At 42.4% G+C, this 22866-nt stretch overlaps 1 protein-coding gene across 5 annotated transcripts in view; it reads right to left on the bottom strand.

Annotated features, from left to right (window-relative positions):
* Positions 1-16443: 16443 nt before the first annotated feature.
* Positions 16444-22866, bottom strand: part of SDR42E1 (short chain dehydrogenase/reductase family 42E, member 1) — a 28365-nt gene continuing 21942 nt past the window's right edge. For all 5 annotated transcript variants that reach the window (XM_059667282.1, XM_059667280.1, XM_059667283.1 and 2 more), the window contains one exon: positions 16444-19482. In XM_059667282.1, coding sequence (XP_059523265.1) covers positions 18372-19482 — 1111 coding nt within the window. In that variant the 3' untranslated portion in view covers positions 16444-18371. The remainder of the gene's footprint in view (positions 19483-22866) is intronic.

Genomic DNA, 22866 nt, shown 5'->3' with positions numbered 1-22866 from the left:
AAAGGTAAAAGGGTAAAAAAACAGAACTTTAAGTTATTAGAAGAAGTCATCAATATTTTTTCTTCAGAATGGAAAAGACTTTCATAAACAATTACCAAAAGAAAAAATAACTGAAAAGCTGAATTAATTTGACATCAAAATAAAAGTACTATCTAATTAAAAATGTCAAGGGATTGAGAAGTGCAAATTGCTAGTTACAAAATAGTAACAGGGATGTAAAATAGAGCACAGGGAATAGAGTTGATAATATGTACGGTGCCAGGTGGGTACTGGAAATATCAGGGGGGAGGGACACTTTGTAAAATATATGATTGTCTAATAACTATGCTGTACATCTGAAACTAATATAAGATAGGATTGAATGTAATTGGAAAAACCAACAAAAATTTAAAAGGGAATATAGCTAACAAGGCACTATGTAGTTAAAAAGACAACTGACACAAAGTTAAAAGGCAAGTGTTTGAGAAACTATCCATGTCTTACATCCTACAAATCTATACAAAGGAGATGAGCAACTGAGAGAAATAGGGAAACACATGCCCATGCAATTCACTAGAGAGGAAACCCAGTAATCAGAGAAGTGCACATTTTATTTTTTATTTTTTTTTATTTTTAATCCTCACCTGAGGATATTTTTCCATTGATTTTCAGAAAAAGTAGAAGAGAGAGGTTAAGACAGAGAGAAATATTGATGTGAGAGAAACATTCATTGGTTGCCCCCAACCAGAGCTCAGATACATCCCTTGAAGGGAATCGATCCCAGGACCCTTTGGTCGGCAGGCAGGCCAGCCAATACTCTATCCACTGAGCCAAACCAGCTAGGCCAAGATGTGCACATTTTAAAAAATGATATGCCAGTTTTACTCATCAGATTGGCAAACATTTCAATGTGAGAAAGTTCTGGCAGCGGTATGAGGGAAATGGGGAATCTGGCTGAAGATTTTTTTTTTATCCTCACCCAAAGATATTTTTTCCATTGATTTTTAGAGAGAGTGGAAGAGAAAGGGAAAGACAGAGAAATAGCAATGTGAGAGAAACACATCGATTGGTTGCCTCCTGCATGCACCCCGCCAGGGACCAGGCTGGGGAGAAGCCTACAATCCAGGTACATGCCCTTGACTGGAATCAAACCCAGGACCCTTCAGTTCGTAGACCAATGCTCTATCCATTGAGCCAAACCAGCGAGGGCTGGCGGAAGAGTATTTGTACAGACACGGTGGGAAGCACATAACAAGGTGGCCCACCCATAACTCCATCTCCCTTACTACCTTTTGGAGTTGGTTGAGGGGTAAGCTATGGGTCTCAGTTCTGGCCAGTGGGTGTAAGAAGAAGTCAGTAGGTAGCAGGCTTTCAGGAAAACTTTATGAAAGGAACATGGCATTTGGTTGATCTTGCTTATCTCCTCATTTCCTCTTGCCTGCATTGATGTCTAGAAGTGCAGCCACCATCTCAGGACCATGAGGTGAGAATCATTAGAATGAAAGAATGGTCCCTGATGTCACTGTCCCAGATGTGCTGACTTTTGGACCTCCTGCTACATGAGAACAAAAACCCCTGTCTCTTTAAGCTACTCTGAGGAAAACTTTTAAATGAGTAGATAAGTGCATGTTTGATACAGTAGAACCTATTAAAATTCCAATTCTACTTCTGGGTATCTTCCATGCAGACTCATTTGGAGATGGGCATTAGAACATTCAGGACTGTACTGTTTGATAAAGTAGAAGCTAGAAAAAAGTGGGTAAAGTTAAGGAAAAGGCTAAATCAATGGTAGTGCACTTATATTATGGAATACCATACAGCTGTTGAAAAAGAATTAGGTATAGTGCCCTGGCCGGGTAGCTCAGCTGGTTAGAGTGTCGTTCTGATACACCAAGGTTACAGGTTCGATCCCTGGCCAGAGCACATACAAGAATCAACCGATGAATGCATAAATAAGTGGAACAACAAATCAATGTTTCTCTTTCTCTCTTTCTCTTTCTCTCTCTCTAAAATCAATAATTTTTTTAAAAAAGAATTAGGTATATCTACCTTACTTGATGATTATAAAGAAAACACAATCCATGCCATCATGGTGTTGAAAAGTATCACACTTCCTGCCCTGGCCAGTGGGACTCAGCTGGTTGGGCGTTGCCCCATGCACTGCAAGGTTGTGGTTCGATTCTTGGTCAGAGCACATACCAAAATTGTGGGCTTGATCCCTGGTAGGGGGCGTGCAGGAGGCAGCCAGTGGATGTTGCACTCTCACAGTGATGTTTCTTTCTCTCTCTCTCCCCCTCCTTTCCTCTCTCTCTCTAAAAATCTTAAAAGTAAAAAGAAAAAAGTATCACCCTCCCAGGCTGTGTTTTATTGTTTCACAAGTTTCAGGCAGATTTATTGGGACAATTACCACCATATCAAAACAATGCATTGCTTGAAGCTATTATTGACTCGACTGCTAATGCAGCGTTGGCCAATTATAAGGAGAATTACCTATACTCAGGCTTTTAGGTTTTGCGAAAATGAAGAGTATAATGCATTTTACAAATACTTGTTGCTCTATTTACTGAACTATCAAGTTCCATTTGAATTCATTGAAATATTTCCATGTTGTTGGAATACTGCAGTATTCTCTGAAAGAGTTTATCTTGCTGCATTCACAAGGTTGAAATTGGAATTCTTTTAAGTGTACCATTGTGCTGCACAATTTGTACCAATATTTACTGAAATATTTATTCGTTCACATGCACAATGGTTACTGGCAGAGGAGTTTATTCAAATATATTATCATTGTTTACTACTTGGCTTCACCAGTTTTGACTGATATTTTATTTTGCATGCACTATAGAGGAGTTCCTTTGACTATGTTTTACATCATGGCTTTCTTTTCTTAGTTACCAGCATTCAATGAAAACGAGTACCAGCGTGTGCTTTTATACTACCCACATGTCAGAGTACCTTCTATTCCACCAGGACATGTGTTTTGCTGCTAGCTACATAAAAGGATCACTGACAAACATGTATACATAAAATGTTCTTTAGCTAGGTAATTTTATACTGATATTTCAGTGTTGGTAGAATATTGCCTCATACTCAGAATTTAGGATTTCCTTACTATACAAGTAAAACTGACATTTTCCCCGCACAACCACTTTCTGATAACTTCTAACACATAGATTATGAAAAATACTTAATTGTTTATGTAATTGTAAGAGTACATATGTATTAATTATGTGACCATTTAGCTTATACAAAGGGGACACATTTGAGAGTGATAGGGACACTATTAAAAATTAGGATGGGCCCAGCTAGTGTGGCTCAATGGTTGAGCGTCGACCTATGAACCAGTAGGTCACGGTTTGATACCCCGTCAGGGCACATGCCCCAGTTGCAGGCTCAATCCCCAGCATGGGGCATGTAGGAGGCAGCCAATCAATGATTCTCTCTCATCACTGATGTTTCTATCTTTCTCTCCTTCTCCCTTCCTCTCTGCAATCAATAAAAATATATTTTAAAAAGCTAGGATGGGACTACAAGCATTAAATTAAAATGGTCCTAGGCAAACTGGGACACACAGTCACCATATTTATATACCTGCATACCTATGTCAGCAAATAAGGAATACTAATCTACACTAATAAAAGAGAAACATGGTAATTGGCATACGACTGCTACCCTTCCCATTGGCTAATCAGGGCAATATGCAAATTAACTGTCAGCCAAGATGGAGGCCGGCAGCCAGGCAGCTTGAAACTAACATGAGGCTTGCTTGCTTCAGTGAAGGAGGACTCCAACGTTCCCCGCCTGCAGTTTCAAACATTGTAACAAATATAGACGCTAAACAAAACCCCAGAAACCAGCTTTCAGCTAGCTGGGATCTCAGAGCTGGAGTTGATACAGAGTTTCAAGAACCGAAACAAACCAGATACCTGCTTTCAGGAGCGGAGGCCTAAGAGCTGGAGCCTCAGAGCTAAAGCTGGCCCAAAATAAAAAAAGAAAAAGAAAAAAAGGAGCAGTTGGGAGCTTCAGTCCCAGCCTGAAAACAGCCCTCAGCCCCTCACCCAGACTGGCCAGGCACCCCAGTGGGGACCCCCACCCTGAAGGGTGTGTGACCAGCTGCAAACAGCCATCATCCCCTCATCCAGGCTGGCCAGGCACCCCAGTGGGGACCCCCACCCTGATCCAGGACACCCTTCAGGGCAAACCAGCCGGCCCCCACCCGTGCACCAGGCCTCTATTCTATATAGTAAAAGGGTAATATGCCTCCCAGCACTGGGATCAGCGGAGCTGAGAGGCCTCCCGGCACCGGGATCAGTGTGACAGGGGGCAGCGCCCAAACCCCCTGATTGCCCTGTGGCTCTGTGTGTGACATGGGGCAGGGCCACAACCTCCCTATCCACCCTGCTCTGTTCGTGATAGGTGAAGGCGCCCCAACCCCCTGATCGGCCCTGCTCTGTGGGTGATAGAGGGTGGCGCCCCAAGCCCCCCCCATGGGCCCTGCTCTGTGTGTGATGGGGTAGAGCCATAACCTCCCCATTGGCCCTGCCCTGAGTGTGACAGTGGCGGCGCCCCAACCCCCTGATCAGCCCTGCTCTGTGTGTGACAGGGGGGAGCTCCCCAACCCCCTGATGGGCCCTGCTCTGTGCGTGATGGGGGGGAGCTCCCCAACCCCCTGATCGGCCCTGCTCTGTGCGTGACAGGGGGCAGTGCCCCAACCCCCTGATTGGCCCTGCTCTGTGCGTGACAGGGGTGGCGCCACAACCTCCCCATCGACTCTGCCTTGAGTGTGACAGGGGGCGGTGCCCCAACCCCCCAATCGGCCCTACCCTGAGCATGACTGAGGGTGGCATCGCAACCTCCCAATCCGCCCTGCTCTGTGCATGACAGGGGGCAGCGCCCCAACTCCCCAGTCGGCCCTGCTCTGAGCCCAACCAGAGGCTGCACCTAGGGATTGAGGCTGCCCTCTGCCACCCGGGAGCAGACCTAAGCCAGCAGGTCGTTATCTCCCAAGGGGTCCCAGACTGCGAGAGGGCACAGGCCGGGCTGAGGGATCCCCCCTCCCCGCCGAGTGCACAAATTTTTGTGCACCGGGCCTCTAGTATATTAATATTTACCTACACTCTAATATTGGTAGGTCATCATGATGTACTATTTAGTGAGAAATACAAGTAGCAGAAGGAAATGTGGGGTAGAGGACAATAGTATGGGACAAATGAACACTCCAGACCTATTCTCTATACAAATATATACATAAACAGAATTTGGGGCATGTTGGTAAAAGGTTTTCTTTGGCCTTATTTGCAATGTTTTAACTTTTTACAAGAAAAATGTATTCATGCATTATTTGTATAGTTACTTTTAAAACTAAAGAAAGGTATTCTGAGTGGATAGAATTAAGGGCTGGACCAATATGTCATTTTGAGCTATCTTTTCAGGCCCATGTGGTTGAAAACCAACATACACCATGATGAGTGCTGAAATACATCAAAATTTAAAGTAGAGTGGCATTTTTTCCCTCTAGCATGGTGTAATCTACTCTGCAACTTAAAAAAACAACAACCTCACATTTCAGTTTAGAGCTCAAATTGAGGTATTTAAAACCGCAGCAAACAGACAAGCACCTGTTATACAACAGTGAATCAATGAAACGTTTTCATTACTACCACCACCATTTAAACAACCAGTTTGCTTTCAGATGCCAGCCCTACATTACTTACTGAGCATCCCACTTGAGTGCTTCAAGCTCAACCAGAACCAGCACATGCCACATTCTTCCTGTACATACCAGCTTCCCCTCCAAATCCTTTGGCCTCTCCCAGCAGAACCACCATTAAGTAAAGATCTATGTACATTCGTTCTTTGCAGGTTACAAAAGGGCCTCCGTGCCATTTCATCCACACAAGCTCCCTGTGAGATAGTGCATTATCTCCACTTTACAGAGGAGGGGCAGATTTGCCCAAAGTTGAATTGCAAATAAGGCACAGATCCTGCCTAAGGAAGTGAAGCATTCCCATGGGTCCCTTGAGCGCTGAGGAGCCACGATCACTCACCACCAAAGAATTGGTTTCCACTTGGGCCAAAGGTCTAAGTGTTCCCCGTGCTTAGAGAAACTTCTGAAGTGCTTTGGAAAAGTCTACCTTCCTGTGGGAAAATTCAACATCTCAGGGTAGCTCTACAAGTTGGGCTTTGCATTTTTATTACTTTGGCAGATTTGTTATTAGGCCCATGCTCTGTGCCTAGAACGACGCAAGAGACTGCAGGGGAGGCAAATACTGACCAGCTGAATAATATGTGAGCTCTGTTCTCAAGATTCTGCTTCAGAAAGCTGACTCAGTGAGAGGAGATTAGGACATGTGTAATATGACCAATGTCAGTACATGATTAGGTACAAAAACAAATCAGCTCTTTTTGGAGGATGTCCTAGAGCAGGGGTGGGCAACCCGTGGCACGCGTGCCAAACATGGCATGCCAGTAACTTTTGCTGGCATGCGAAACCCTCTCTTATAATCTTCCATTTACAATTTTTTTCTTAATATCGACGTTTTTATTTTTCAGATAAATTCAGTGTAGGTGCATCTTAGATAAATAAATAATTTTACATAACAAGTTATCTTAAAGACCATAGACATGGATTGAGGAGAGAGGGGAAGAGCAATTTCTATGCCTCTGCCTTAACTCTCCCTGCCTTCCTAGATCCGACCAGTGTTTTGGTTTCATCCACGTATGCTTGTGAATCTTTGTTCTCAGTGATGAATTTTGTTAAGTCTCATAATAGGAGTAGCCTGACGGATGAAAGTAGTAGCTCATGCATATCTCTGAAGGTCACAAATATAAACCTGATGTAAAATCTCTGTCATCAGTGATGCAGCAGCAAAAGTCCCACTGATAATATCAAACAGAGTCATAAAGTTTTCTGTCAGACTATCAGTGTACATGTATACATTAAAAAATAAATGTATTTTTCATCATCATATACTGTGTTTTTGTCGCTCAAATTAATTTTATTATTTCTTCAAGTTTCTTCACATACGTACACCTTAAGAGATATCAAGTAGGCGTAACATGTTCTCAAAAAAATTAGGGTTGGCACGCAGAAGAATTTTGACTCAGAGATTTTGCTGGTTTTGGTACGCACTCACAAAAAGATTGCCCAGCCCTGTCCTAGAGGTTATTAGTGCTAACATTTCATACTCCTTACTTTAAATAAGTTGAATTTTAATACATTAACACTGACGTGTATACACACACACACACACACACACACACACACACACACCAGCCCCACCCCACACACATTCTAATGGTAAAATAATGCTTTGATTTTTTTAATGTAACTTAAGAGTTTGTGCAGCAACAGTCACTATGTACAGTTACATGTTTTTAGCAACAAATAAATAAGATAGTTTATTTTTCATTGTAAATGCATTTTGGGTGATGTTTGGCCTTGAATACTCTCATGATAAAACCATGAAGCCACCTCAGACATGGTAGTCAAGAGTTTGGTGTCCGGATTCAGTGGACCTGGCTCAAATCCAAGCTTTGCCACTTCCTAGCAGAGTGACTCTGGGTGATCGTGAGCAAGATTCTCCACTTCCCTAAACCTCCATTTCTTCACATGTAAACTGGAAATACATACACATACTTCTTAAAGTCATTGAGAGAACTATATGAACTTACGAAATAGCCTTGCACATAGTAAGCAAACACAACAAATAGTTACAATTAACTCTTAAGAATGCTCATCTTTGAGTAATTTAGCCAAGGAGGGTTAATATCGATCATTATCCCAATGTTGAGCAGATCTAGAAGCAAACTCTCAGTGGCAGTTACTTGACCACACTCAGTGGGGGTGTTGCAGTTGCCCCAGCAACACAGCAAATCATTCCTCTGTAAAGCTGGGGAGCATTTCAGGACACTAGGGATGGTTAGGAGCACAAGAGGACTCATCCTCGTAACAATTTAAAAATATAAGGGTGACAGCCTCGCTTTCTCCTTCAGCACTGTTTGTGGTGGCAAGACCCCAAAATAAAGGGGAATGTAGGGCTGAAACTGAAGAACCGGGGCCAGCAGCAGGTTGGGTGGCCTGGGCAGTCAGTGTGGCCTCCACCTATGTAACTGGCGGGGGGGCTGCACCCACAGCCTCTGGAGAGGATTCAAGATGACCAATGAGCAATCCCTTCCCCAAAAGGACAAGATGAGTTGATTTTAAGACGGCAATGCCATGAAGCATATTACAAGCTTTGGAGGGCAAGTGCACAGACCTGAACTCTAGCAACATAGCTGGCTTAAGGAGCTGGAAGAAAAACAAAAGCAACAGCAGCCAGAGTCTGCACGCAGGTCAAACATGCTTGCAATTCGACTAGCAACCAAGGAGCAAACGATGCTGGAGTGCACTCCTCAAACCCAGTTCCTCCAGCAAGTCCTGCCGCCCAACGCTGCCCAGCCAAGATCCACAATGACAGACCCAGCGATCAACTCATTTTTCCTAAAAAATGAAAGTTGAACTGGAACAGACTGAAGACAAACTGGAACAAGCCCAAAATGAACTGAGTGCCTGGAAGTTTACACCGGATAGGCAGACAAATCACACTCCTCAGCCAAGACTTCTCTGACAGTCCCATACGAGAAAGCAGTTGCAGACAGCCAAGTACTCGTTTCCACAACAAGACTCAGATTTTTTGAGCCAAAAAAAAAAAAGCCACATTCTTATACTATTCCACTTGTAATAGTTAATGCAACACTCACCTGATGAGCCTTGTGCTTCTTTAGCTTTTTGCTCTTCCGCTTCCCCTTGCTTTAGAGGCCTGATGGCGTCGGACTGTTCCAAAGAAGTGGCCACCTCTGAAAAGGTCCCCTTCTAGAACCCCTGGACACTGGAGAAATGTTTCAGTGTCTTCAGAGAGTTTGGAGGAATGAAAACCTGGAGAATTAAAATCATGAATTGAACATGTAAAATTCCAATAAAATGTAAAAATAGGATATGCATCGCTCTTAACCTTGAGCACAGTGACTTACAGACACTCTATATCAGTTGTGCCAATAAGACTGGATTTCATGATTAAATTTCTGGGTCAGAACTCAAATGAAGTGACTTATGTCTTTAAGGGGTTTGTTTGCTAAGGAAACGTAATAGTTATGAGAGAATCAAATCACAGATGTCAATACCAGTAGTTTATATATTTAACCATTTAGTTTACTTAAAGGAGCCTTAAATCAATGTGGTTTTAATCAATTGTTCCTTGAATGGTTGTTAATACTGTAGATAATCTTGAGGACTGTACAAACATGAAGGAGTGATATCAAATTTCAGGTGTAAACTGTTTGAAGCATTACAAACATTCAATTCAAAACTAGATTGTATAAGGATATTGACTATGATAAGATTCACTGTGTTATTTTGTTCGCAGTGAAATTTATTAAATCCCCATTCCATTCAGCAAGCTCATGTTGAAAGAGCACTGTTGTTGGTGTTAACGGGGGAATGTGTTCATTCATTGTATTTGGGCCTCTTGTATTGCACTCTTGATATTAAATTAAATGTACCTCACCCTGGCTAGTGTGGCTCAGTTGGCTGGAGTGGCATCCCTTACACCAAAAGGAGGTGGGTTCCATCCCTGGTTGGGACAATTGCATTGCGGCAACCAACAGATGTTTCTCTTTTTCTCTCCCTTCCTCTCTCTCTTTAAAAAAATAAATTAAAAAGAAACATTAAAAAATAAATTGCATGTGCCTTGAAGAAAAATTTAAATATATATTGGTAAAGAAGTATTTTAGTTTTAGATCTGTAATAGACAACCCTGGGTGACTGGGGAAAAAGACACTTAGAATATTTGCCAGGATTAAAATCCTCCATATTAGTAATGCAGAATTTAAAAATTACTATACCTCAACCAGCTCTGTTAAAATAAACATTACAAATTACTGCAGATGAACCCCTTGTTGGCTGAAAGACATTTTCCCAGGTCACTTTTCTATGATAATTTCTTTGTAGTAAGCTAGATTTTGCCTCAGTCACAATTATTTGAGTTCAAAGACAAAGGTATCTTTCCTGGTGCATGAGACCTAAATACAGAAGGGTAACATTATATGAGTGTGTCCAGCTTAGAGGTGCTGGGGTCTCACCGATTCCATTTCAGGTAAGAATGGCTATTTGGCGTTAAAAGATCAGGTGGCCAGGCCCGGCTGGATGGGCTCCAACAGGACCTTTTGGCCAAAGGAAGCAGGTGGCAGGCAGGTGAAGAAGTCAGTGCTGAGATGTGGCCTGTTTGTCAGTCAACAAACAATTGGGCCTGCAGAAAGGAGGAGGAGGGAGGTCCTTTTGGGGGGTCCCATCTCCTCATTCTTTCACTCAGCGTATGTGGAACACCTGCTGTGGCAAAGCACTGGGAAGGGGAGAGCAATGGAGAACCCAGGAGCCTCTCACTTAGCATGTTGCAAAGGGAGCAAGCGTTTGGGATCTGGCAGCATTTCACCTCCTTGTTGGGAGATAAGAAACACCTGGAATGAGGAGTCCCAGCCCACACAGGCCTTCTGAATCAGAACAGGGGAAGAGTTTGGAGTATGTGTGTATATATAGGGTGCCCCCCAAAAATGTATATACACTTTGAATAATTATTGCCAATGGGTTATATCTAAAAAGAAAGAAACATCAATTGAGCTATCAGTTTTTAGTAGTGTATACATTTTTCGGGGACACTCTGTATTTTGTATTGTGGTAGAGTAGACATCAAGAGTTCTGAAATTGTTGGTTCTAATCATCTCCCCACACACACACCTGCCACCAGTTTACTGGTTGTTGTGGCTTTAAGGACTGAACCCTAGGGTTTCCCACTCTGCTATTCTGCATGACATCACTCCTCTGGATCTATTTTTTAAAATAAAAATTGTATATATTTGAGGTGGACACCATGATAATTTGATATACATGTAGAAAGTGAAATGATTACTACAGTCAAGCTAATTAACATTTCTCCTCACATAGTTACTTCTTTTTTGATGAGAGCACCTGAAATAAATCTAGAGATCTAATAAGCCTCATGATGATTGTAATTAATAATACTGTATTGAATACTGGCCTTTTTTTTAAAAAAAAAAACTTGGGCTTCCAGTGTTCTTATTTTCAGGTAGGGCTTGGAAGTCACAGCCCTAAAGTAAGGAGTAGCTGGGAAATCAGTCAGAATCTCAGATAAAACCAACTGGCTGATCAATGCACTCAGCCAACCAACAAGCACTTATTGGGAAGTAAGTTCTGCGTTCTTTGGATATAGAAGTTGACAAAGCACATGGTCCCTGCCCTCACCGGACGCCAAAATTCTGGGGAACAAATCACTTTGTCAAAGTTTCTTACCATAGAACAGGAGACTTTGAACTAAACTGCTCACAGGTGGGTTCAGCCCATCTATACAGGATTCTAGAAAAGGAAATCAGTCGGATTCTGGAGGAAGAACGCCAGCAAACGTTCGGTTCTCCAAGGGCTAAAAGTGAGCTCCTCTGTAAGGAAGGGGGCACACACTTCGGAAACCACAGAGTATGGTCACCCGTGTCCAGGAGTGGACTGTGGAGACTATAAGTGAGGAACTTTTCCAATTTTCCAATTCGGGGCGCGGGGGTGGGGGGAGGGGAGCCAATTCTAAAGACTTTAAAGCAGAAAAGAAAATGTTCTGAGACTCACCTGATGGGGTGATCCAGGATGAAGTTAGCCTTGGGCTCGCCTGGGTGGCAGAGCCCCAATGATGTTTTCAAGGCCCTGTTTTCTCTGAGTTTCCTGGTGTCCTTGACTCACAGCTGCAGCCAGGAACCCAAACAACATTATCAGAGCTCCGTTTCTCCTTTGGGGCAGGAGAGTCCAGGGCAGCCCCAAAGCCTAGCCTCCTGATGAAGCAGCCACTGCATAGAGAGTTTCTCCAAACCACACCGGAGAAAAGTTGAGAAGAGCTCGTGGATTGGCCCACCTTGTCCCAATGCTTGCCGTCAAAACTTACGGCCGGCTTCTGATTGGCCAGGCCTTGCAATTGGTGGTCAGCCCTATGGAAGGGCTAGGAATGGGTTTCTCGCATGAAAAAGGGAATGGGGTATCATTCTCTAAAGCAGTGGTTCTCAACCTTCCTAATGCCACAACCCTTTAATACAGCTCCTCATGTTGTGGTGACCCCCAATTTCATTGTTACAAATTGAACATAATTAAAGCATAGTGATTAATCACAAAAACAATATGTAATTATATGTGTGTTACTAATGTTGTGGCCCCACGTCATAACAAAGAAACAGAATTTCCGGAGGATGAGGCCCAGAAATCAGGATTTTAAAAAGATTCCCAGGTTGATTCTAATGTGCAGCCAAGGTTGCGAGCCACTGCTCTAAAGTAAAGGGATGCTAGCAAACAGTGACAATTTTAATAAGACATGAACTGCTAGCATCGGCTGCAAAGGCCAGCGAACAAGGGGGCCAGGCCATTAGCCCTAGGGTTCACAGCTGGGTTGTGCTGAGAGTTGAATTCTACAGGCTATTTCTAACCTGCTGTAAGGCTCCCTGAACTGGTAGGGATTTGGAAAGGAACAGAAAGCAGGGGACACCCCTACACTTGTTAATAAACTTACTGAAACTATGACAAAGCAGTATTGGCTTTCTCATAATTACCACGTTAGGTGATTAAGGAAAATAAAACCTTTTCTTGAAAAGAATCCCTGGCCTATGCTGCAGGCTTGAGCAATATGATCGCCTCGGTAATACGACGCCAGCATTAGTCATTTGGCCTCCAGACATGAATAGTTTTAGCATTACCCTTGGGTTCCACTACAATGGAACAGAATTAAAGCATAGTGATTATGCTTTCCAATTTTCCAATTCGGGGCGAGGGGGTGTGTGTGGGGGCAATTCTAAAGACTTTAAAGCTCTTTGTCCAATGTGATCTTCTAACCAGGCTAATGGACAATTGGCCACCTACTCCTTGGAAGTGTCACCTTGGTGGCAGTGCTGGGTGGCTTATGCCCAGGTATCTAGCAGTGCCTCACATGCACAAGTGTGAACACTGTTCCCTAGCTTTATGCATTTGCGGGATTCAATCAAGGACTGAGGAAAGGTGAGTGCAGCTGGGAACCCTAGAACTAATGGAATTCATTATCTCCTGACCTTAGGAAGGGAGTTACCTTTCAGGTAATAAATTGAGTTCTTTCAAGTGGTCAGTTTTCAGCTGAGATTTGGAGTGAGCACAAATAACTTTCCTCATTCCTCCCCCTTCTCTAAATATCTCTCAGCATTTAAAAGCTCCACCATACCACATGCTGAATGACCTCTCGTATTTACTAGATCTTATCTAGTCTTGATTTAGTTTACAAACAATCATAATAGATTGGCTATTTTTCCCAGTCTTCAACAGATTAGAAAGAGTAAATTATGTATATGTGCCAAAAGGGGAAAAATAGCATTCATTCAAGAAATACTTATTGAACTCCTGTTTTGTGCTAGAGGGGTGGGCAAACTTTTTGACTCGAGGGCCACAATGGGTTCTTAAACTGGACCGGAGGGCTGGAACAAAAGCATGGATGGAGTGTTTATGTGAACTAATATAAATTCAAAGTAAACATCATTACATAAAAGGGTACAGTCTTTTTTTTTTTTTTAGTTTTATTCATTTCAAACTGGCCGGATCTGGCCCGCGGGCCGTAGTTTGCCCACAGCTGTGCTAGACACTAGGGATACAGTAATAAGCAAGACAATGGTCCTGACCTCATGGAACTTACAAACATTAGACAAATAATTACAAACTATTACAGTTGTGATAAAAACTACAGAAGATAAGCAGGGTGCTATAAGAGCCTGTAGCAGGACCAGACCTAACTTGTTACAATCATGGAAGGCCTCTGGAAGAAGAGACTTAAGCTGAGGCATGAAATAAACATTATGCAGTCAAAAAAAGAGTGGGGGCATGAGGGAGGAACTTGGAACTCACAAACCTACAGAAAAGGATGCAGTGAGGGCAGAGAAGTATGGTGTGAGACAAGTATGGAGCAGCAGGTAGGAGCCAGATCAGACAAGATCTGACCTTTTGGGTCACAATAAAGATATTCAACCTGCACCATGGAGTTTTGAGCAGGGAAGTAACAGATTTACTTTTTTTTTTTTAAATTTACATCTTTATAGCATCACTTTGCCTGGCATATGGAGAATGGATTGAAGGGAGGGAGGAATGGATGTAGGTGGAAGAGAAAGGTTATTGTTGGAGTATAGGGGAGAGAGATGACACCTGTCTACTGGGCAGTTTTGAGCATGAGCAGAAGGTAGAATCAATGGGCTTAAAGATGGGTTAAGTGTGCCAAGTTAATGGGAGGCAGGGATTAAGACTACCCCTGATTTCTGGCATGAGAAATTCAATAGATAATGGTGACATTTACCAGGGAAAGCAAGCCTGTAAGAATTTGGAGGGATTGTGAATTCCATTTTGGATACTGACTGAAAGGTACATATGAAATGCCCAGGTACAGTTGTAAAGGTAGGTGGACAGATGGGTCTGGCGCTCAGAAGAATGGTCTGGGCTGGAATTATAAATTTAGAACTATATATTTAGAATAGAGATAGAAATTAAAGTCAGGGATTTGGACAAGATCACTTAGGGAAAAATTATTAAGATTGTATTAAAAGAGGACCTAGCTCTGAACACTGAAGAAATCTACCATTTTAAATGGGAGTGGAGGAGAAAAGAAAACTGGTGAGATGCAGGTGTGGTAGCAGACTCCAATGATCCCCATCTTCTGGTATTCATGTCCTTATGTGGTCTCCTCCCACATGGAGTTGAGCTAATGTAACCTATGTAGCTACTATATTGTAGAAATGACGGTGCATGGCCAAGGTTATGGGCATAAAACCTTTGAGACCTCAGAGAGACATGTAGTGGTGCCTCCGAGAGCTGTACTGACAATAAGAATCTTAAGGAGCAGAAGCCCCAAATAGAGGACTTATCTCAAAGAAATTTGTGGGCATAGCTTTTTTATAATGGAGTCAACTGCAAATAAGACTCAGGGGGAAACAGTGTTCAAAATAATTTTATTCACAGTAACACTACCACCTTGAAGTGAAAGAGATTCAGTACAAAATCTAAAGAGGCTTTTGGACCCCCTCCACCCCTAATTTCTCCTGGGTGGAAGCTGTGGGGCGCGGCTACAGTGTGTTGGCCAGGTTCGAGCCTCGGACTAATGAAAGGACAGGGTCCTCTCATTGCCACGTGCAAGTCCCAGCTGGCGGGCAGGGCCCTCCCAGCACAATCATAGCCAACAGCTGTGGTTGTAAGCTTGCACCTATGGTACGAACACGTAGCCCCACATGCCTTGTGATAGATTTGGGGTGCATGTAGTTAAGTGAGGTTGGAACTCATAAGAATGCTGTAAACAACTTGATCACGCCCCTACTTTGCCTCGTGGCATCTGCTTGTGGGCGCTGGGGCTGTCTCATCAGGGAGCAGCGTCCCACCGAAACCCAGCTTTCATTCTCTTGTCTTTTCTCAATCCTTTCACCCCCCCACTCAGGATCACCTTTGGCTGTAACAGAAGCAAAGTGAGAAAACTATGTAGCTGTAAATATGGAGTACCTTTCATAGAAAAGGATGACTCAGAGGGTGGAGCCAGAGCCCAGACTCTAAGGTGGCCCTCAACGTTCCCCATCTTCTGCTATTTACACAACTAGGTAATTCCCTCCCACACTGAATAGTATTGATCTATGTAATCAGTGACTGGGGAGTGACTGCGATTTTTCAGGGTTACGTCACTGAAAGACATTGCAGCTCCTACCTTGCTCTCTTGGATTACCTGCTCCCGTGGTTGGCAAACTGCGGCTCGCGAGCCACATGTGGCTCTTTGGCCCCTTGAGTGTGGCTCTTCCTAAGCCTTAGGAGTACCCTAATTAAGTTAATAACAATGTACCTACCTATATAGTTTAAGTTTAAAAAATTTGGCTCTCAAAAGAAATTTCAATCGTTGTACTGTTGATATTTGGCTCTGCTGGCTAATGAGTTTGCCGACCACTGACCTGCTCTGAGGGAAACCAGTTGCCATGTCATTAGGACATTCAAGCAATCTTATAAAGATGCCCACATGGTGTGGAACTGAGGTTTCCTGCCAACAGTCACGTGGATGGACCATTCTGGAAGTGGATTCTCTAGGTTTAGTCAATTTTGCAGATGACTGCAGTGCCAGCCAACACCATGAGATTACCCTCATGAGAGATTCTAAGCAAGAGGTGGCATACCCAAATACCGGACCCATAGAAACTAGGAGGCACTCTTTGTTGCTTTAAGATGATATGTCTCAGGGCAATTTATCATGTAGCAATAGAACATTAATACAAGGAGAAAGACCAGAAGAGTGTGGGTTCTTGGAAAGTAAATATGTTTCAAGGATAGAGTAGATAACTATGTCAAATATGTGAAATGGCCAAATGTCTCATACCTGGATGACAATAAAGTCCACATATCAATCCTGAATTTCATTTAGATTTATTGAGTGTGGGAACAAAAACAAAAACATTTAAAAAACAAGTGAAACCCCACTATGCTCCATATAGTTGGCTTGAGAAAACTGAGAAGTATCTATCAATCTTTTGAAAGACTTCATTAAAAACATGCTTTGAAAGTCTGTGATACCTCTCAATGGCAATGAACAAATGTTTTACTGTGCTTATCTGGTCTATCAGTCACCTTCTCATATGGACGCACCATGTCATTACCAGACGGTAAGACTGTGAAGGGCAGAGGAACCTGCTTCATAGCACCTAGAGCGTTAGATATTCTGTAGGTGCTCATGCAAGTTACCCAGGACTAAAAAGCAAAAGCATCTTATAAGACTCCAAAAATATTTCACCAAAAACAACCATTACTACCACACTTATGTTACAATTTATATACTAAAAGTATTTTCACCACATCTTATTTTATGTTCACAACAAACCCTATGAGGTGGGCAGGTGGGTTTACAGAAAGATGGTTATAAACTTGATTATAAATGATCATACATCATTCCCACTTCCCAAGTGAGGGAACTAAGGCATAAGAGGCTTCAGTTACTTGGTTAAGACCACATAAAATATTTATAATTGCAGGCCTTCTGGTAATAGGTTGAACACTTTATCCAAAACATCCAGGAACTGTTTATCTAGCATCCTCCTTCTACAAATACTCTCAGGACAACTCTAACATTATTTTCCACAGCAATCTATAATGTTTTATAATATTTTAATACTGTCCTTTCTGTAGCTGGAACTATGGAATAGGTAAGATGCTCTGTCTTCTTTCCACTGTGGTTCCTATGCGATGGTGCAACTTGAGTATCTTCCAAGGCAGTCCCCATGGGTGGCTAGACAATGCCGCCATTGTTCAAAACATTCCTCATTGGAAATTGCCTTCAGAGAATCAGAATTCTTCCCAGTAAGAAAACCGATCTATTAGTTTACAGTTGCGCTTTGTTTTTAATTTTAAATGGCATCATTAGCTCGCTCATCTTCCTTAATCACTGGATTTTTAGCTGTTTCCTAAACTTCAACCTGTTCTCAGAGACTAAAAGATCGCAAACAGTGAGTATGTTCAAACACATTTGTTACAGACTCTGAGGGCATTCCAGAAAGATTAGTAGCAACAACACCTTTTCAACAGAATACCTGAGTAAGAAAACCCTCATAAGGAATGTATAGCAACAATATTAAAAATAATGGCTTAACTTTGTTGAGTGGAACTTTACATCCTGTGTCTAATTTAATCCTTAAAAGAATCTTATGAGGTAAGATAAAAGTCTATTAGTTTAAACATCAAATGTTAGCACATGGTCACACAGCTGTAATGTGCTTATATCACAACAGGCAGAGACAAATTCCCAAAACATATGCTATGAATAGCTAATGCCTCCCCTACAATACCCACCATCTCCCCAGAGCATTGGTCTGTAGGGATCTGGCCCAATTTGGTGTTTTTCATACATCTTAAGCCTGTTAGCAGTTTGTCATTCCTGTATCAGCGTGTGTTTTAGTCCCTTTTAAGTAGAATCACAATGTATGGAATGAAAATAAGTACATTTTTGGCTTCTGACAAATTCAGGTAAGGCATTTCTAATCTAACTAAGTTTAGCTCCATGGCTCCAAAATGACTACTACTGCTTCTATCTAAAGAGGTAGGACACACACACACACACACACACAAACAATTTTCAAATTTATCTGTTTCTTTTTTCTCCCATCAGGATTAGTACAAGGAGATAAGAAATTAAAACTTAATCCAATCATCTATCCTTAAGTAGCAATTTGAAGAGCCAAAATTTGGCACCAGATATCTATACCGATCCATCCATATTTAAGAAGTCCTCCTTCTTTGTGAAACCATCTCAGCAAGTGTGGTCAGCTCCTTATTTTTGACTCACCCTTCACAGTGACAATCCCACAAAGGACAGCCCTGTAGAAACCGCTACAACCAAGAGTAAGACCAACAGCCCAACCCAAATAAGACACTCAGAGTCCTGACTCCCAGGACTTCTGCCGTGACCTCGGGCTTTAAACCATTCTACTATTTCCTGGAGGTCAAATGGCTGAGGCTCATAACCCAGCTCCTTCTTGGCCTTCTCTAGGCTAAAGTAATGTGTGATGCCGGTTTTATTAACTTCTGTGCGCGTGAGGAAGGGCTGGAAGTTGTAGAGTTGACCCAAAACAAAGTAGGCCATCTCTGATAGGAAAGCAAAACAGTAGATGAGGTTCAAGGGTAGGCGAATGGATGGGAATGAGTAGCCCAGGCCCTCAACCAAAGGCCGGAAGAACTCAAAGTTGTTTACGGGTATGCCATCTGAGATGAAGTAGGGCTTCCCAGAGGCAATGTAGCCCTTGTTAGCTTTCAGGGCCTCTGAGGCCAGAATGTGAGCCTGCACCAAGTTATCCACGTGGACAAATTCAACCAGGCTCTTGGGATCCCCGTACACAAACTTGAACAGACCCCTCTCGATATAGCTCACTATTCTAGGAAGGTGCCTTTGTTCTCCAGGCCCATAGATGCCAGCTGGCCTCAGAGCACAAGTTCTTAAGACACCATTGCTTTTATCCAGGGGTGTACCATTGGCTTCTAGCACCTTCTTCTCTGCAATAGATTTGGTCCGAGAGTAGTGATCAGGATGGAGGTGAAGAGGTACGTAAGGGAGAGATTCATCTCCATTTTTGATAACTTGACCTCCAAACACAACATTGAAAGTGCTAGTGTAAACTAATCTTGGCACCCCTCTCCTCCAGCAAGCCTGGAGGATGTTGTCTGTGCCCCCCACATTGACTTCTTCGATCAGCTTTCGATTTAGCTGTTCCCGCCCTGACATACCATAAGAGGCAATATGGAACACACAAGTTATGTCCACATCTTGGAAGGCTTTCTCTACATCAGAGAGGTGGCGGATGTCTCCGCGTATAAACTTGATTCCTTCTGGAATGGTATGAGCAGGGCTGCTGATATCTAACAGAATCACATGGACTCCCTTCTGGTTCAGAGCACAGCCCAGGCTGAAATAACAAAGAGTAAAAATTAGATCAAATCACTTATTAAGCTATGCCTAGGAAAAGTGTGTAAAATAATTTACCAAGACTTCTTGACTCAACCTGAATCCCACACCTTACATGTTCACTGGGGCAAGTCTTACACAAATATTAAAAAATTGAGAATACTCACATTTACTTAAATTATAATGAGTTGGTGGCATCTACATGCTACGTCCCTGCCCCCCACCCCTCCATGTTCTAGGACCTACCATCCATTCTTGGGAATATTTATAAATGAAAACTGAAAGAACTGCTATTATTAAAAAATTTTTAAATTTATTTTTAGAGAGAAAGGGAGAATGGAAAGAGAGATAGAAACATTGATGAGAGAAAAACATTGATCAGCTGCCTCCTGTGTGCCCCCTACTGGGGATCAAGCCTGAAACCCAGGTATGTGCCCTGACCAACAATGGAGCCAGCCACCTTTTGGTGCATGAGTTGACACTCAACCACTGAGAAATACCAGCCAGGCAAGAATTGCCATTATTTAAAATTGTTTAGTGATGTGAATATCTCCCTTCCACAATTTAATGGCTTTATAAAGAATTTTTCTTGACAAAATGGACAATATATGGATGACAGTGGTTAGAGGATTCCAAACTGACAGCAGAGTAAGTGGAAGCTACATTGACACTCTCCCAGGACCAAACTGAAAATACAACTACTAGTAAAACACAGGAAAAACACCCTGAAAAACCAACTGAAGACTAGCTGGACAGAACCTTATAACCAAGGACAGAGAGTGGAGACCTCATAGAGACTGGTAGGAAGTGCAGAAGCATGAAAGAACTAGACTAGTTCCCACAGACAGCAGCTGAAGTTCTGAGGGTGGGGTGGGGGTGGGGGAGGATTATCTCAGCTGTGGGGAGATTCCCACTGAGAACTCTAGGGTCTAAACCCCAAGCTGGGCTCCCCAGCCCAGAGCCCCAGAACTGAGAAAGGTGCCCACATAACATCTGGCTGTGAAAAGTAGCTGGTTGCTGTCTGCCACAGAGAGATGGCTGGAAATGCAGGCACCTCTTAAAGGGCCAATGCACAAAATATCATATGCAGCCACTCACCTTGGGCTCTGGCAGAGTGGACTGGAGCTGTGTGAGCAGAAGCCAGGACTGGGGGCTCTGGGGTTGGAGCTTGGAGGGCAGCCAACCTGGTTTCCTGTGCTGAGTCAGTCCCTCACGCTGTGGAGGACATCTTTCTCCAGTGGACCTTTGCTGTCCAGGAGGTTTTCACCGGGGGGGGGAGGGGAAGGAAGTTACCCCACCCTATTGGAAGACCTCTTACCCCACGTTGTGGTCGATAGCCTGAGGCTAATCAAGACTGAGGGTCAATGGGATTGCAGGCAGAGGTGGGTCTCTGGAGGCTTTGAGTATTTGCCTGACCTAATCCCAGGCCAAGGGATATGAAAAGCAGACTCTGATGCACATCTTGGTCCTTTCCAAAGGGACCCAGCCCCAGCAGAGAGAGCCACCAGCTGTGGATTGCTGACACCTCCAAACAGGGTATTCAGGGCCAGTCACAAACAGTATCTGACATTGTCCTGCACTAGAGATTGAGAGTCATAGCAAATCTATCTAATACACAGACACAAACCCAAACAGGAAGCCCAAATGGGGAGACAAAAGAACAAGCCCCAAATGAAAGAACGAGAGAATTCTCCAGAAGAAGAGCTAAATGAAATGGAGATAAGAAATTTCTCAGGCATAGAGTTAAGAATAATAATGGCAAAGATGCTCAAGAGCATGAGAAAAGATATAGTAAGTATGAAGAATGACATAGCACTAACAAAGAACACAGTGGAAGGAATACACAGCAGAGTAGGGGAAGCCATGGATCAGGTCAGTGAATTAGAAGACTAGGTAGAAAAAAAATCACTCAACCAGAGAACCAAAAAGAAAAAAACAGTAGGACGGCTTAAGGGAGCTGTGGGACAACATGAAATGTAACAATATTCACATAATAGGTATGCCAGAAAGGGAAGAAAGGGAGCAAGGGATAGAGAAGGTGTTTGAAGAAATAATGGTAGAAAACTTCCCTAACCTGTGAAGCAAAAAGTCACACAAGTTCAGGAGGCACAGAGAGTCCCAAACAATAAGACCCCAAACAGGCCCAGGCCCAAACAAATCATAATTAAAATGCCAAAAATTAAAGACAAAGAGAGAATCTTAAAGACAGCAAGAGAAAAGCAATTTGTTGCCTAAAAGGAGCTCCCATAAGGCTGTCAAATGATTTCTCAACAGAATTCTACAGATCAGAAGGGAATGGCATGAAGTATTCAAGGTAATGAAAAGCAAGGACCTTAAACCAAGATTACTATATCCAGCAAGGCTATTATTCAAAATAGATGGTGAAATAAAGAGCTTCCCAGATTAAAAAAAAAAAAAAAAAAAGGCTAAAGGACTTTATTACCATTAAACCAGCACTGCAAGAAATGCTAAAGGGACTGCTGTAATGAGAAGAAGAAATAGAGAGAGAAACATAGGCATAAATAATTAAAATGGCAATAAATAAGTACCTATCAATAATAATCTTAAATGTAAAAGGATTAAATGCTCCAAACAAAAGACATAGGGTAGCTGAATGAATACAACAACATGACCCAATTATATGCTGTCTACAAGAGACTCACCTCAGAACAAAAGACTCATACAGGATGAGAGTGAAGGGATGAAAAAAAATTTTTCATACAAATGGAAATGAAAAAAAAAAAAGCTGGGGTGGCAATACTCATAGACTTCAAAATGAAAGCCATCACAAGAGACAGTACAGGTTACTACTAAAGGGATCAATCCAACAAGTGGATATAACCCTGGTAAAAATATATGCACCCAATACAGGAGCACCTAAATATATAAAAGAACTTCCAGAGGACTTTAAAGGAGAGATCGACAGGAATACAGTCATTGTAGGGGACTCTGACACTTCACTGACTTAACTGGATAGATCCTGCAGACAAAAAATTAACAAGGAAACATATATTCTAAATGGCACACTGGATCAGATGAGTTTAATTGACATTTAGAGAACATTTCACCCCAAAGATGCGTAATATACATTCTTCTCAAGTGTACATGGGACATTCTCAAAGATAGACCACATGTTAGGACACAAAACAAGTTTCTACAAGTTCAAGAAGACTGAAATCATATCAAGCATCTTCTCAGATCACAATGGAATGAAATTAGAAATCAAATATAGTAAAAACACTCAAAAACATTCAAACACATGGAAGCTAAATAGCATGTTATTAAACAATGAATGTGTTACCAATGAGATCAAGAAAGAAATCAAAAACTTACCAAAAACAAATCAAAATGAACACACAACAACCCAAAATCTATCGGACACAAC

The sequence above is a fragment of the Myotis daubentonii genome, chromosome 15, assembly GCF_963259705.1.
Source record: "Myotis daubentonii chromosome 15, mMyoDau2.1, whole genome shotgun sequence".
NCBI classification, from domain to species: Eukaryota; Metazoa; Chordata; class Mammalia; order Chiroptera; family Vespertilionidae; genus Myotis; species Myotis daubentonii.
Note: the sequence above shows the minus strand (reverse complement) of the source record. Positions and strands in the feature narration are given on the sequence as shown.